We start from the raw sequence: 18407 nt of genomic DNA on the forward strand, positions 1-18407 counted from the left end.
TTGAACTCAGGGCCTGGGTGCTGTCATTGAACTTTTGTGCTCTAGGCTAGTGCCCTACTGCAGGCACCACAGCACTTTCTGTTTCTTTTGCTGGTTATTTGGAAATACACATGTTATGGACTTTCCTGCCCAGGTTAACTTGGAGCCACAGTCCTCAGATCTCAGCCTCTTGAGTAGTTCAGATTACAGGGGTGAGCCACTGACCCCAGCTTCAAAGTTGTTGTTTTCTTTGTTTTTGTGTTAGTTCATTTTGTTTTGCTTAGCATTCTATTTACAAAACTATTTTCTAGATCTACATGCATATGTACTCACATTAAGAATTCAAGGTCAGGAGCTGGAGGTGTGGCTCCCATGGTAGAACACCTGCCTAGCAAGTACAAGGCCCTGAATTCAATCCTTGGTACTGCCAAAAAAAAAAAAAAAAAATCAAAAGGTCTTTTAAATAGAATTTCACATATCTTTTATTTTGAAAAAAAAAACTATATGTAATTCATAAATGCAATGATTTATCCCAGAGAGTTTATTTTCATTCCTCTGTTATTTGTGGTTAGGGTCTTAGTCTTACTAGACAGGTACTCTGTCACCTGAGATATTCCCCAGCCTTTATGCTTTAGTTACTTTTCAGATAAGGTAATTTACTTCTGTCCAGGACTGGCCTCAGACCTCAATCATTTTACCTACTTCTTCTATATAACTGATAATACCAGCATGTGTCACTATACTGGCTCTTTTTGCTGTGTTTTTGTTGTTGTTGTTGTTGTTTTGAGTTGGAGAGATGTGTCTCACTAACTCTTGTCCCAGATAACTTCAAAGATCTTCCTGATTTCCACTACCAGAGTAGCTGGGATTATGGGTACAAGCAACCACACCTAGTCAAGTATTTTACTTTCTAATCTCTTGCTGTGCTGATAAGGGTGTATTAAGGAAGTTGTAATTTTCGTACTTATTTTTGAGATTTTTGCATTTACATTCACATCTGAAGCTTAGTGTATATATGCCTATGTTACCCTTTAAAATGTTCTAATTTGTAAAGTCCTATTGATTACTTATAAGTTCATGATAATGCATATTACAGAAAATATGATAACATAAATCAGTTTAGTAAGCTGCAATTTCTTTAGCATCAACAATTATTTTGACTTATATTTTCTTCTTAGAAGTATTTCCTCTTCATCTCTAAAAATAAAAAAATGAAAATTAAAAGTGGCCATTGTTTCTATCACCTCTTGATTTCCTGAAGGTTAATTTAAGTTGCTAAAAAAATCGTATTTATTTGGTGATCTACACGTAAGATTAACTTTAGTTTCCAAGTTAAATGTCCAGTCTGTTTTCATGGCCAAATGGCAGAGGATTGGCTGTCATGCATCAGTTCTCTTTTTTGGCCCTACATTTCCACATGGTGATAGCTGGAGTTGAGGCATCCAATGTATTTTTATGCCAGAAATCATATCAGGTTGTCTTTAAGCATGGAAAACTGGCTGCCACTCAGGGGGAATCAATGCATCCTGTTGCACAATTTTCAATTTGCCATTAATGGAAGAATAGCATTAATGATGTGTTTTGTTACAGGATAGTGCAGAACTCATCACTTCCCTGCTTCACAGTGGAGCAGATATACAGCAGGTTGGATATGGTGGCCTCACGGCCCTCCACATTGCTGTGATAGCTGGCCACCTAGAGGTAAGTCAGGCCCTTGTCACCTGTAAAAACATGGATTATTTAGCTCTTTCAATCTCCCTCAGCCTTTCTTTGGAAAAATATTTATTGGTATATTTATTGAATAAAATAGTTTCATTGTGATATTTCAGCAAACAAGCATGTGTATGTGTATATATACATATATGTGTATATATACATATGTATATATGTATGTATATATGTGTATATATGTATATATATGTGTGTAATATATATATGTATATATATATATATATATATATATATATATATACATATATATATAGCATTTTGATCACCAGACTGGTTTTAGAGATTTTGGTTCTGTTATTAGCCACTGAACATGTTCAGTACTTTTGGTAGTAAAACTCAGCTAGATAAATATACTTTTGGTAGTCAGTTCAGTACATTTTTTACAAAAATGTAATTGAACATGAGTTAATATAAAGACAGCTGGACAAAAGCAGCTTTACAGTAATTATTTAGAGATTCTGTTCCTGAATAAAGCAGGTCGGTTTCTATAATTTACTATTGTAGCTTTGGGGAAATTAATTGGACTCATAACATCTGTTTACTTCATTTCAAAAATAATATGTGTGGACAAGGGCTGGATCTCAGAAGTAGAGTTCTTGTCTAGACTATCCAAAGCCCAGAGTGCTATCCCTAGTAAATTTTAGTAGGCCTATTTCCAATGAAGTGGTTAATATATATATATATATATATATATATATATATATATATATATATATATATATATATATATATATATATATATATATTTTATTGTTTTTGGCAGTCGTTGGGCTTAAACTCTGGGCATGGGCACTGTCCCTGAACTCTTCAGCTCAAGGCTAGCATTCTACCACTTGAGTCACAGTGTCACTTCCTGAAGTGGTCAAGATAAAGCACTCCAAAAGTATTTTGTACAGATTAAAGACTAAGGAAAAATCATTCACTCATTCATCCTCCTATGTGTTGCTTGACCAAAAACATTTATCAAACAAATATTCACCAGATACTGCTGCGAGTGCTGGGTTAGCACTAGTGAGAATGCGAAGCTGAACTTGCATTTTGTGAAGTTTAATTTTAAACAAGACAATAAAGGAAAATATTATATAATATTTGTTGGCAATGAGAAGTATAAAAATGATAAAATGTTATAAAATGTGCTATTTTACATAAGCTTTATATTGAAGGCTCTGAAAGAAAGTGATTTTGGAACAGAGACCTGGATAAAATGAAAATGACAACAATGAAATAGGGAAAGAATATTTCAGGCTTGAGTTATAGTAAATGCAAAGGCCATGAGGACTGAGAAAGCTAGCTCTCTTGAGGGATATGAATGAACCAAAGCTAGTTAGAGTAAAGTGAACTGGAGAAAAAGATGTATAAATGAAGTCAGGTAGAGGGAAAATGAAGTACTTTAAAGTCATTAGATAGCTTTTAATCTTGCTTTAATGTTAATTGTCAAAATATTAATTTCATTGATACTACTTCTGAGACTGGTTAATTCCACAAATCTTCTTGAAACAGAGATTTTATTGTCAGTTCTAGAATAGATATAAAAGGAAGGCTCTTATATAGTTGATGAGAAAAAGAGCCATATTTGGGATTGTAGTCATTTTACTCAAAATATCACCATTTTCATATGCCCTCTATTGTAATAATAATCCATAGCTCAACAATGTAAAAAAAATAAGAACTCTTACAACCTTATTATTAACAGCAAACTGTATTTTACCTTTTCCACTAACACATCATAAACACACATTCACTGTAAACAAACAGAGCTGTATATAGAAATATACACAAAAACCAATGCATTTGACCCAAATCTTGTCATGGTATTTTTGCTTCTTCAATGTTTTCTAGGAAACAAACTCCACTCTAAATATAAATAAGTTTGCATTCCTTATGAGAAAGTAAAAAATTTCATTAGTTTCACTAAATGAAACAATATCCAGTCCCCTTTCAAAAAAGGAAAAAAAAAAAAAAAAGCCCTGAGGCCAGTGATAAAGTAAATGGAAATGTAATCACTAAAAATCCTTGTGGAAGAACTGATAAAGAAGACATCAACTTCCCCTGAAAGATATCCAACCTTAACTGCCAGGAAAATGAGAGAGTATGTGTCTCAAAACTAAATCTTTTTTGTCTAATGTTGAGCTAATTATATTTGTGAGTGATAGAATTGCAATGGGGCCAAGAGCAAAAAGTTTAAGAGGTTAGTCTCTTTATCTCCTCTTCAAATAGCTCTGTTGTCTTGCTTTGTAAGTAGTGGAACAGAGGAAGTATATTGATTCTGCTTGCTTCAAGGCAAACTATTAAAATGATTTCAAATAGGCCTCTACTCTTGTCTTATATTCCTACATAGGTTTTCCAACTTCTCTCATTAACTGAGTTATAATGTTCAACAACTTTTATAGTTCATCACTCACTTCATGAAATGGGTTTAGACACATTACCCTTTATTCTCTTCTTACATAATAGATGAATTAAATTACTGATCAAGTAATAAAAGGAAACAGCATCCAAAAGGCTACTGAAAAATCAGCATCTTCAAAATGCAAAAAGTTTTCAAGTATTTCTTTGAGAACAGTTGTTAAATAAAAAAAGAAGACCTGCAATATTTTAATTCTCAAATCCACATTGTGGGGAAAAAGAAAAAAAAAGCTCTAGACATGTTGATTTTCTACTGGTATCCAAATTTTCAAGTGGAAATGCTCATTAATTGTATAGTAACTTCCTTTATCTATGTTTTCCTTTCCTGATAGCTTTGTTACCCACTGTCAACTTTGGTCTAAAATAAAATATGAAAAAATCTAGACATGAATAATTCATAATGGGAATCTTTTGTTAACAGCATATTGTTATGTTTGTTCCTCTTTTTTTTTTTTTTTGGCAGTTGTGGGGTTTGAACTCGGCTTGGGCACTGTCCCTGTGCTCTTCAGCTCAAGGCAAGTGCTCTACCGCTTGAGCCACAGAGGCATTTCCAGTTTTCTAGTGTTTTATTGGAGATTTTTTTTTTGAGTAGTTTATTGGAAATAAGAGTCTCATGGACTTTCCTGCCTGGGCTGGCTTTGATCTGTGATTTTCAGATCTCAGCCTCCTCAGTAGCTAGGATTATAGGTGTGAGCCACCCGGCTATTGTTTTTTCTAATTTACTATTAGTTTTTATTTGTTGTTTAGACTCTCTTACTGTGCCTACTGCATCAAATATCACCAATATGTGTATTCAAAGAAAAGCAATAAACATAGGTTTCTGTAGCATCCTTAGTTTCAGACATCTCTTGGTGGTCTTAGAACTCACACTCTGAGGATAATGATATACAACTAGCATTTCATAGAAAAGTGTGGGTTTGCTTTTAATTTGTGGGAATGGCATTGCAAAGAAGGGATTTAAACCATTAATAATAACTGAAATCAATGTATTAGATAAAATGGATGGCTCAAGGACCAAGGCTATCTACAGAGATGAGAAGCTGTGATAGCCATTGAATAGGAAGCAAATAGCACTTCTAAATCGATAAAAGGAAAACTAGAATATTGCAGGAACACACCAACCTCAAGAGTTAAACGGTTCTGAGTATTAAATGGTATAGAGTAATTGAGTACAATGCGATAAAGTGTCCATATAATATTTTCTTATTAACCAAAACCTCAGCAGTTATTTCACTATTTTCTTCCTGACTGGGTTAGAAGAGATAGTGTGTAAATCTGGTGAGTTTCCTTTCAATGGTAATTTCTGTCTTTTATTGCCCACCTTTCTCTGTGAAACAATAGTGATGTTCAGGCTGACAGGGCTTTTGTCTCCACATATCAAATTCAGACCCTCCATTAGTGTCTCAAGTGTGTTTGTCCTCCCATAATTGTGAATTCTATTAAACAATTTTACAATAAAATTTACATTGACTAGGCAGCTGTCTCCTTCAATAATAGAAGAGCATATGTGCTATAGATTCCTAGACATGCTGACTACAATTTTAGACTGATTTAAATTTACTGAGCTTTGAAAGGGAAGAAAGTATTGGTTGTCTTAGGCTCCAATACTTCTCTTGGCCTGATTTATCCATCTATCAATATTCATACATACATTGTTATATGCAAGGCCTAAGATTCATTCAGCAATCAATAAAAGTGCATCAAACCCTGCTCTTCCCTTTGGGTTCTCTGGTGGACATAACTACAATCTTTCAGGCATGGAAAAGGAAAAGTAATAGCTGAAATTTGGTAGTACTTCATCATCCCATGGACATTTGTGAGTTGCTTCTGTGATGAGAGAGCTACTGTTAGCTATCTAACTTTGAAGGAAACTAAGAATTCTTTAAAAGTTAAAGGACTCCATCAGGTCATTCAGACAATAAATAAATGAGCTGGATGTTCATCTTACTTTAAATTTGCAGTTGTATGCATTAAAAATACTTGCTAATGACTCTTACATTTATTTCTGCAATAGAGTGTATTCTGAACACACACATATACATACATACACACACATAGACAGGCAGACCTCTGCCTAAATCATGTCCAACAAGCTAAGATTAAAATGGATATTTTACTATCTATCTAAAGTTATGACAGTACTGCATATACAACTAAAGCAAATACACCATATATAGTTATGCAACTACACCTATAGCATCACAGACATACATGCATACACCAAATGTAAAATACTTTTTGTAATCATATAACTCAGTTAAAAAGTTGTCACACTGGCTTTTCATGCAGTAGTATCTAACATTTATTAGGAAACAAATCAATTACCTGTGTAGCTGTAGACATCTGTTTCAAAAGCAAATTAAAAACAAACAAACAAAGAAGGCATGTAGTTAAGCCAAAATAGTTTATGTAAAGATTGTAGAATGTCTTATTTTTAAGAAAAAGGCATATTTACTAAAATACTCTGTGCAGGGGAGAATATTATTTTCATAGTTAAATTTATTCTATCCTACCTTATCCCATTTTCAGATTGTAAGCACTTATCCAAGCACTGCTTCAGAAATGTTTTCCAGTTATTTTGGAATTCATTTCTTATTTTAAGGAAATGCAATTGATGTTGTTCCAATTCATTCTTAACTAAATCATCTAAATGTTTCAGAAAAGAGTTTTGTTTACCAAGAAGCCTCTGACTCGCTTTACATTATTTCTTTTATAATGGCTTTAGTTTTCTTCTCAAAAGCATAAACAGAAGAATAAAATGTGTTCTCTCTCTCTCTCTTTTTCTCTCTCTGGTTTTCTGTGTGTGTCTGTTTTGCTTTCTTCATGAAGAAATTTAGGTATTTGTGAGTTTCATAATTAAAAGTAACATGTCTACCCTTATTTGCATGAATACTTTAGTCTCTTGTAAACTTAATTTGGAATCCAATTAGTAAAAATAATACTTGACAATAAATTGATATCTTGGTATCAAGCAGAATTGACATTGGCCTCATACAAGATTTTGTGTTCATTTTCTTCAACTGAGGAAAACTGAAGCCTTGAAAAATTGTCACTTTTCCAAGATTACAGCTAACAATTAATAGAACCAAGTGTTTTCATGCTGTTTAGCCTCAGAGCTCAGTTTTCACACTGCCATTCTTATAATCCAAACCATAATTTCCAGCCCCTTTGGCAACAATTTAAACTTTGGACACAGTAATTTAAAAGGTGTCAAGAAAACTGTTTACAGGCTAGTGGCACTAAGTTATTCAAGTGCCGCTTTGCAGAGCCTCATTTAGTCTCTGTTCCTTATCTGTATTATTTCTGCATTACCTTTTGTGTTTGTGTGTGGGCAGTTGTGGTTCCTGGAGCTTGAACTCAGGGCCTGCGCATTATCTCTGAGATTTTTGCTCAAGACTAATGCTTTAGTAGTCACAGCTCCCCTTCTGGCTTTTTGGTGGTTATTGGAGATAAGACTTTCACATATTTTTTTCTGCCTGGGCTGGCTTTGAATTTTTTTCTTCAGATGGCAGCTTCTTGAGTAGCTAGTATTACAGGTGCTAGCCACCAATGCCCAGCTGTACCCTTTTTAACATCTTTCTTGAAAGAAAATACATAATTTAATTTTTACAATGTGGAATTAGGTATTTTTAATACAGTCATATAGTTGGATAATCATCACCACTTCTAACTTAACAATATTATTGTCACTCTGAAAGGAAACCCAATACCCATTAGCTGTCTTATCCATCAACCCACCCCTTACTGTCCAAATCTAGAAAACCACAAATGTACTTTCTATCTCTAGAGATTTGGCTGTTCTAGAAATTTTGCATTTTGTAATGGCTTTGTTTACTTAGTGAACTTTTTCCAGTTTCCAGGTTGATAGATGTTGAACAGTTGCTTTTTGGTACATGCTATTTTTGTAATAAAGGAGCAAAATGTATTTTCAACTATTCCTCTATTTTTTTAAATTGTAAGTTGACTTTTTTTTCCTGGGGAGGAGGGGGGTCCTAGGACTTGAACTTGGCCTGGGCGTTGTCCCTGAGCTCTTTTTGCTTAAAGCTAGCGCTCTGTCACTTTGAGCCACAACACCACTTATGGTTTTCTAGTGGTTAATTGTAGGTAAGAGTCTCAGGGACTTTCCTACTGAAACTGGCTTTATACCACAATCCTCACATCTTAGCCTCCTGAGTAGCTAGGATTACAGGTGTGAGCCATCAGCACTAAGCTGTACATTGATTTTTTTTTTTGGGTGGGGGTGGGGGGTCCAGTCGTGGGGCCTGAACTCTGGGCCTGGGCGCTATCCCTCAGCTCTTCAGCTCAAGGCTAGCGCTCTACCACTTGAGCCACAGCGCCACTTCCGGCTTTTTTCTTTTTGCTTATATGGTGCTGAGGAATTGAACCCAGGGCCTCAGGCATGCAAGGCAAACGATCTACCACTGAGCCACCTTCCCAGCCCCTGTACATTGATTTTTGAACACCTCTTCCATTCAAACTTGAGGCTTGCAAACAGTATTTGTGAGCATAATCATATGCCTGCTGAATTATCAAAGTAGGAATATCCCCATTTAAAACAACTAAGCAGCGCCTGTTCCTGAATGGGCATGGTACCTGTGGATACCGGTGAAGTCCCTTTACAGATAACGATTCCCCTATTACATGCCTACTCTTTGGATTCTGAGAGAAAGAGAGAGAGAGAGAGAGAGAGAGAGAGAGAGAGAGAGAGAGAGAGAGAGAGAGAGAGAGAGAGAGAGAGAGAGAGAGAGAGAGAGAGAGAGAGAGAGGAGAGAGAGAGAGAGGAGAGAGAGAGGGGGGGGGATTATGGGTTAGGTGTGTAATGTGTATTTTAATCTTGAGTCTTGAATTCAGAGCCTGGGTGCTGTCCCTGAGCTTTTGTGCACAAGGCTAGTACTCTACCACTTTGAGCCACAGCATCATTTTGGTAGTTAGTTAGACATAAGAATTTCATGGATTTTCCTGCTGACTTTGAACCAAGATCTTCAGATCTCAGCCTTCTGAGTAGCTAGAACTATTGGTGCACATCTCATTCTTTAGATTCTTAAACAATTATAAATACTAAGGCATCTCTGTAAAACTACAAAGTTTTTTAAAGCTTAAAATTAATTCTTCACATGTAAAAGCCAGCAGTCAGTTCCTTGGCTAACTGAAGCACAAACCATTAAATAGCAACCTGAGACCACTAGAATCTCTTTTCCTACCTTATATCTTCCCTAAAACAAACATTTAAAAAAATTTCCCAGGTGACACATTAACATATTCAAATTTAATAGTTACTACCCTAAAGGTTCTTTGGATAAACTAAATTTATAAAGAGATATCTGAGTGCATAGCTCAGAAATATAGAATAAATGAGTGATTACAAAGAAATAATTTTCATTTGCTTTATAATTTCATTGGTGGCTGACGCTGATTTGGGTATTTTAGTAGCCATTAAATAAATCCACTCAGGACTCTATAAAGAGCCTAGGATCACAGTCCCTCTCCTTGTGTATAATATATGCCTACTGCTGGACAGTAGGTCCGACATACATATTAGCTTTCTTTTTCTATCTTTATTACAAAATTCATAGGAGAAGTGTTTAAAATAAGAAGAGTTTTAAAATGCACTCAGTGGTCATGCCTGTAATCAATCACATGAGAGGCATTGGTAATAGATTTAGGGTTTGAAGAGGCCCATACCAGAAACGTGAGACCGTTGAAAATATAACTAGTGCAAAGGTGTTGAGGAACATTGGAACTGGTAGAGCAGTTGCCCCTGAGTTCAAACTCCAGTATTGCCCCCCAATACATAAAACAAAATAAAAAGGAAGCTCAAAATGTAATGGGACAAGAACATATTTATAATATTAATAGCAATGAAAAATAACTGAAGTGCCAGGTGTAATTGGCTTATGCTTAAAAATCTAGCTACTCAGGAGCCTGAGATCTTAGAATAGCAGTTTGAACACAGCCCTGGTAGAAAAGCCTATGAGACTCTTATCTTCAGTTACTCACCAAAAATCTGAAAATGGAGGTATGGCTCAAGTGGTAGAGCAACATCCTTGACCAAAATTGCTAAAGAACAGTGCCCAAGCTCTGAATTTATGCCCCAGTACTGCCCTCTCTCCTCCAACAAGATGAGCCAAGGTTTTGAATTGACATATACAAATGGCTAAGCAACACATGAAATATGTTTATCTTAAATCATTAGAAAAATAAACATCAAAGCCACAATGAAATATTGCTTTACAGTCAGTAAAATACAATAAAATATAAGAGCAAGAGTTAGGAGAATCTGGAATCCTCATGTATTGCCAATGGGAATGCAAAATGATACTGCTGCTTTCAGAAAACAACACAGCAGTAATCCTTTACACAATCCATATGCTTTAATAATTCTTTTTGTAATATAGGAAAACGGTCTGGAAATGAAAATGAAAGATTAAAGCATAGGAAGGCATTTCGATTTGCTGATTCTGGATAAGAGATAGAAGGTTTTATTGTAAAGAATGAACTTTTTACCAGAACTAACTTTATGCCCTTTAAAATTTACTGTATATATGATATAATTTATGGATTTACTGTGCATCATACTCTCTTGCAAAATTCTAACTCTTCCTGATGCCTACAAAGGTATATCTGTGCATATTTGTGTCTGTTTATAAAGAAGATTATAAACAGGAAGGTAAGGATGGGAGGGATGGGAGGGAGTATAAGTGAAGGAGTGACATTGACTCAAAGGCCTTGTACTCATAACCTGACTTATGGAATTATAACCCCTTTGTACAACTATTAATAAGAATATTGTAAAAGTTTAAAAAAGCAAAAAGGTAATAGCTTTAAAGGTCCTCATTTTTTAAAACATGCAGTCAATAGAAGACTCAGTTTTCCACCATTAGATGTATAGCCAGAAGACATGAAAACTTGTGCATGAATACTTAGAACAACATTATTCATAATAAACAGAGGAGACTGATGAATGAATGAGTAGAATTTTGTTTAGCTGTCCTGGAGCACATTATTCAACAATAAAACAAATGAAATTATGATATGTGCTCTGACATGAATTGAGTGAAGGGTGCCTTGGTAGCAGATGTGGGAATGAATTTCCTATCTTGGATATCTGTAATCATTCATGAACGATTCTTCTATGTGTACCTGGGACAAAAGTTATGTGAAGTTTACATTTCTATAGTTCTTACCAAGAGCCTGCCAACTACTGAATTTAATTACACTTTTACCATGTGATGAGTACTTATTTCTCTTTATGTAAGCTATCATTCTTTATTAACAGTGATCATAATATTTTATTTTATTTAGTGAAAATCAAGCTTTTTCTTTCTTATGAATTATTGAGCTTTTCCTTATCCTACTATCTTTTGACTTTTATCACATTTCCTTACTGACTTATTTTTTATATTGAAAAATTTAGAATATAACATATTTATCATATCTTGAAAGTTTTCTTTCAATTTTAGTATTTTGGATAACTATTTTCAATTTTATACTACTGATACATGACTAGATTTTACAGGAATTTTGTTTCATTTCTTTGTTTTGTGATTTATCTTAAAAAGACCAACTTCAAGACTTAGTATTAAAAAGAAAAACACAAATAGTATTTTTTCTTTTTTTAAAATGAGTTTGTATTGGGGTTTGAACTTAAAGTCTGTCTACTGGTTGCTTAGCCTTTCCCCTCAAGGCTTGTGTTCTATCACTTGAGCCACTCCTTCACTTCTGGCTTCTTTACTGGTTAATTGGAGATGAGTTTCTTTTCTGTCTTGGCTGGCTTTGAACCCTGATCTTCAGGTTGCAATCTCCTGAGCAACTAGGATCACAGACATGAGCCATGGCCCAGCTTATGTCAACTAGCTTAATTTCCCCCCTTGTTTATAGATTATATTTATATATGAAATATCTTTTTGGTATAAGATTGAAATGGAAAGTTGTATTCTTTCCTCAGAAGGCTAGTCAATATTTATTGAATATTCCACATTTCCTCACTGATTCTTATCAGGCATTTATGCTTTTAATAAATATAATTAGGATTGTGTTTTCTAATTTGTTGTGGTATGTATTTAGGAAATTTATTGAGGTTAAATTTCAAATTTTATAAACCATTCAATTTATTGATTGATGTTATTGTTTTAGTTTTTTTACATGATTTTTAATGTCTTTTGTTCACAATTACATTTCCCATAAGTGTTGATTGTTTTTGGTCCTTTCTGATAAACACTTTTGGTTCTTGCTTTCCTAACTACATTGACTGACATTTCCCAAATAATTATCGTTCTTCAGATGAGTCATCATTTTCCTCTTGGAATGAAGTTCATTTAGAAATAGTATATAATTCTCTTACTTTGTTGTTGCACTTGGTTAGCTAATATTAATAAGTGAAGTTGAACTATTTTATTAGTAATATGATGTCAGTTTTCTGAGACTGACACAGGCTTGGTAGTTTAAAAAACAGAAATTACTTTCTTATGGTTCTGGAGGCTGGAAATCCAAAATCAAGATAAGAGTAAGGTTGGTGTTTTGAAAGCCCTATTACTTTGGTTTACATATGTAATTCCTTTGCTGTGTGTTCTCCTATCTTGGTCTCTATGTCCTATTCTCCTCCATTTATCAATCAAATCAAGTTATCAGTTATATTGGATTGACTTTACCTCATACAAATTATTTAAAGACAAAAATCCCTAAATGTAGTCAATTTTTTTGTATACTTGTAGGGTTTAGGAGTATAAAATGTTGATATACAAATTTGAGGAGGAAGTATTTCAGTTTATAAAAATTACTCTTTTCATATTTTATAACAATTGCTACACTGGATGTGTAAAACTTTGGAATCTCATTCTCTTTCTCCTTCTTGCCCTTTCTCTCAGACTGTGGTATATAGTAGTATTACCATGGTCCTGATAAATCTTTGAAAATTTTGTATGCAGAGGAACAAATTTGAAATTGATTGCATAAGAGCAAAATGAACATACTGGGTTGCTATAATTCAAACAGAGAATGCACAGCATGGACCATATAATAATAGTCACTACACATCATAATAAACAATTATTTAAACATTACTACTAACTCTAATTAAAGATGAATAGATATTCCAATTACCATTCACTCATATTAACTTTAGAGACTTCCATACTTGCTTTAGTGGCTTTGACTAGGCATTCACAGTTTAATGATCTACTAGCACATCAAATGGTTAAGTTTCACATATGAGACCTTTGCTACACACATAGTCTTAAATAACTAAGACCCAACTTAGGAGCACACTACATCTTTTGTGATATTAGAAGTAGTTTTCTCATAAGTTGAAACCAGAAACTTTGTATCCTTCATTACTGAATATACTCTGTGTTACATCTTCTACTATATTAAGGAAGCACTTTCTTACTATCTAGGCTTTTGGTCTGGAGACTGAGACAAGATAATAGACCATAATTCATCATCAGTTATTTTATAGTCTTAGAGGCAATGTCCTAGGCATGTATCAAGTGTAAGGATTGAAGTAAGATTACACTAGCTTATTTTTTTCTACTCAGACATTTTCCATAGATTCTATTAGCTATTATTAAACATTAAATATTGCTTTGGGGTTGAGGTTGAAGGACAAAAGCAAGAAAAGCTTTATAGGGTAATAAAAATGTAGATGAGCCATTCATCAACTTGCTGCTCTGGAAACTGATAAAAGAAACACTACTGAGAAATTAGATTCAAAGATTATTGCTAATCAAATCAACCTGAAATGAGAATTCCCTTTGTTACTCTTTATGTTTAGTGTGAATTTGAATTTTGAATTTGCCTTTCTATGCCAACCTTTCTGTGTGCTGAACTTGATTCTAACTTTCTAGGTCATATATGTTTGTATGTATGAATGAATGTATGTATGCATACGCATATACATACATATATATACATGGTATATAGGTATATATACATACATGTATATAGGTATATATGTATATATGTATGTAGAGTATATTTATATGATATATGTACCATGTATATGTGTACATATGTATACATGTATACTATATATATGGATAATGTTATGTAATAAATCAGCAAAACAGAAAGGTTTTTATGTACTTTTAGCAGTTGAAAGAAACAACTAAATCCGTAACCTCATCTAAACTTCACTATATTTTCTTATGTCATACTTCCTCCTAGGAAATTGATATTTGAGTCATGAGTAATGGAGTTTATAGTTTGCTGGAATCACTCCCTTAGAATTTCAGAGGCTCTGTGCTAATGTTTAAGAAGAGCACAGGCTCTTTTTCCCCTCTATCAGGAATCCACTGTAATATCACTATTCTACTCACTACCTGACCTTTGAGATAGCAGTAAAATAGGGGCCAATTTCTCTCAGGGATGATTTGTTATGGGATGGTATTTGGGAAATAGATAATAAAATACCGTGATCATCTCCTATAAACATTGTGGGGTTTGTTCTCTTTGATAGCTCCCTTAGGTAAATCTCAAAAGTCCTTTTAGAAACTTCTTGAGGTTGAGGTAGAGAGAGAGAAAAGCTGAAACCCCTAAGTCTATCTTTTAGCAGCTATCCTTTCTCACAACATATGTCTTCAGAGTTGTTGCTCAAAAGCACTTGACATTTCTTCTTATCATATTTGAGACCATTTAAAGACTACAGATTACTGCAGATAAAGGAAACCATGGGACCTATGTTTCTTTGGGCCTGGCTTACTTCAGTTAAAATGTTTTTCCAAGCCTTTCCATTTCCTAACAAATGGGGCAATGTCATTCTTTCTGATGGAGGCATAGAATTCCATTGTGTATATATGCCACATTTTCTTGATCCATGCATCTACTGAGGGGCATCTGGGTTGGTTCCATATCTTAGCTATGGTAAATAATGCTGCAATAAACATGGTTGTGCTGGTAGCTTTAGTATGGCCCTGTTTGTGATCATTTGGGTAAATGCCCAAAAGTGGGATCACTGGGTCATAGGGGAGCTCTATGTGGAGTCTTTTGAGGAACCTCCATACTGCTTTCCAAAGTGGTTGAACAAGTTTACACTCCCACCAACAATGCAGTAGGATTCTCTTTGACCATATCCCCTCCAGCATTTGTTGTTATTAGATTTCTTGATTGTAACCATTCTAACTGGGGTGAGGTAGAATCTCAATGTTGTTTTGATTTGCACTTCCTTTATGGCTAGAGAAGTTGAGTATTTTTTCATGTATCTAGGACAAGCAGTAAAGATCAAAAGCTATGTACATATGAACATATAAGATGATGCTAAGTGAAATGAACCCTAAAATAGGGACACAAGAAGTTTTATCTTTCTTACTGTTGATTTTAATGTACCTATAATGTACTATGTTAGTTTTTGTTTCTTTTGTATGTTCTTCCCCCGTGGTATAACCACTGTTTTCACTGTAGTTAATTCTGGTGTACTACATCTTGTATATACATTTTTCTAATTTGGGGAGGGGAAGCGAAATAACAAAATGCTGAAATAAGGATACAGGTTGACCCATTGTAACAATGACATGTACAAGACACTATGTTGAAAATGAACTTAACTGCTCGGGGGGAGTGGAGGGAAAAGTTGAGAAGGTGGAGAATGGTAGGGGAAAAACAAAGAGGGGGTAACAATGCTTGATAGAAATGTACTCATAACCTTACTCATGTAACTGTAACCCCTCTGTACAGCATCTTTACTTTATATATATATATATATATATACATATATATATATATATATATATATATTAAAAAAACTACAAGCTGGGTGCTGGTGGCTCATGCCTATACTCCTAGCTACTCAGCTACTCAGGAAGCTGAGATCTGAGGATCAAGGTTCAAAGCCAGTCCGGGCAGGAAAGTTCTTGAAACCCTTATATCCAATAAACCAACAGAAAACTGTAAGTGGTGGTGTAGCTCAAGTGGCAGAGTGCTAGCCTTGAGCTGAAGAGCTGAGGGACAGAGCTCAGGCCCAGAGTTCAAGCCCCACGACCAAAAAAAGAAAAAGACTAGAGATCGTCCTTTTAAAGAAGGCACACAAAGCTTTTCAGAGTTAGTCTGAAAGCAATTTACTGTAACCCCTTATAACATCTTTAAACTTGTTTACCCCACCCTACTACCTTTTTTCCCTTGCCTTAAAGGAGATCATGAGCTGCTATCTCTCTTAGCCCTAGATTGAACTGTTCAATAATCATACTAGATCTACACACATGAGCTTGTTCTGATTAAAGTTCGAGTTATTCTCAAAGGTTCCTCTTGAAATTATATATATATTGAATTATCTCAGACACTTTAAAAGTTTCTCATTGAATAGAATAAAAGGCAATTGATGAAAGTAATTGTCCAGAGGTATGGAAAATGCTTATTTTCTCTTATTGACACTGTCTTTCTTTCTGGAATTTTTTCAATAATACTGTGAGTTGTAAGGCCTAAGCATAAAATATTTACAGTCGATTTTATCCTAAAGACTCTTGAAAATTTATTGGCCTTAATAAAGCATGATTTGGGTAAAGACTCATCTCTTACAAACAAACTTAAGGATTTCCTCATACGACAAATGTTTTTGCATTCAGGAATCCTTACAGTGTTCACTTTGAAAAATGTGTTCTAAACTAACAGCTTCTTGAATAAATGCTCTATTCTTTTATTACACTATAGTGTCTTTATGATTTGCCTGTACTATGTATTCTCAAATCTCATTTTCTTTACAAAGCCACATGTGTAAATGTGCTAGATTGTTCTACCTTGAAATCTTTTCATTCTCTAATTAACTGAAATATTTTAGTCACCTCATTTAAAATTTTAGGTTATTGTAAAGATGCTGTACAGAAAGGTAACAGTTAAGGAAGGTAATGAGTGCATTTCTTGTTGAACATTTGTTTTATTTTCCAGCTATCCCTTCCCTTCCTTTCCCCACCTCCCCCACCTCCTCCCATCCCAAAGTTGTAAAGATGATCTCCAACATAGTGGCTTGTGAATATCATTGGTACAATGTTAGCCACCACTTTTTTTAATGATTTTTATTGTGAAAATACTGTATAGAGAGGTTACAATTACATGAGCAAGGTAATGAGTACATTTATTATCAAGCTTTGTTGCCTCCTCTGTTTCCCCTTCCCATCCCTTCTCATCTCCCCATCCCACGCCACCCCCCTTGCCGAAGTTGTAAAGTTTGTTTTTCATCATAGCATCTTGTACATCTCATTCTTGCAATGGGCCCACCTGTATCCCTACTTAAACAATTTGTTTTTTTCCTTCTCCTCCACAAATTATACCAACAGCAAATACAGTGAAGCAGGGGTTATACCGTGGGGGAGGGACATACAAAGCGACAAAACAATAACCTTATAAATATGTTAGAAACAATAGCAAAAGAGAAAAAACCACTTGTGTCCTTATCTTAGGGTTCATTTCACCTAACATCATCTTATCTGACCTTTTCTGTTTGTCTCAGACATGTACTAGTTATTGCAAATAAGGTAAACCATGGGACCTATGTTTCTTTGGGGCTGGCTTACTTCACTTAATATAATTTTTTCCAAGCCTTTCCATTTCCTAACAAATGTGGCAATGTCATTCTTTCTGATGGAGGCATAGAATTCCATTGTGTATATATATATATATATATATATATATATATATATATATATCACATTTTCTTGATCCATGCATCTACTGAGGGGCATCTGGGTTGGTTCCATATCTTAGCTATGGTAAATAATGCTGCAATAAACATAGTTGTGCTGGTAGCCACCACTTTGTAAAAGCATTTTAACCAGTTTTTATGAGCATGGTTTTATTTGATCATTTTATTATATATGTTTCTGAAGTATAGGAATTGCATTCTAAGACTCTTCATAATCATCTCAAAGGTTAGTTTAGATTATTATTTTTGAGACAAGGTCTTACCGTTTAGACCAGGCTAACTCAGAATTCCATGATCCTCCTGACTTAAACTTCCAAGTAACTTTAAGTGAATTTTTAATAAATGTTTTCTGAATGGCTAAGCTTATGATTATTGAAATGCTTTAGAAATTATACAATATAAGGAAAATTATTTCTTCTTCCCTTAAAGCATTAGAAACTATAATAATACCTTTCATGAAGAAAGTAGCTTACAAAATGATAAGTAATTTTAATGAATAGCTTCATACATACTAATCTTTAAAAAAAACTATAAAAATTCAAGGAAGTGTCACATATAGCCAATAAAAATACTCAAGTGACACTCAAAATAGTATAATAAACTTTCCAGAATTCATTCTTTTGCATATATATCAATTTGAACAACTATTTATATACAAGAAAATTTG

The 18407-nt window shown here is 34.3% G+C and overlaps 1 protein-coding gene across 5 annotated transcripts in view; it reads left to right on the forward strand.

Annotated features, from left to right (window-relative positions):
• Tnni3k (TNNI3 interacting kinase) overlaps positions 1-18407 on the forward strand; it is a 281405-nt gene that overhangs the window by 31874 nt on the left and 231124 nt on the right. For all 5 annotated transcript variants that reach the window (XM_070007290.1, XM_070007288.1, XM_070007293.1 and 2 more), the window contains one exon: positions 1570-1680. In XM_070007290.1, coding sequence (XP_069863391.1) covers positions 1570-1680 — 111 coding nt within the window. The remainder of the gene's footprint in view (positions 1-1569; positions 1681-18407) is intronic.

The sequence above is a fragment of the Dipodomys merriami genome, unplaced genomic scaffold (assembly GCF_024711535.1).
Source record: "Dipodomys merriami isolate MVZ:Mamm:240054 unplaced genomic scaffold, mDipMer1.0.p SCAF_7, whole genome shotgun sequence".
NCBI lineage: Eukaryota > Metazoa > Chordata > Mammalia > Rodentia > Heteromyidae > Dipodomys > Dipodomys merriami.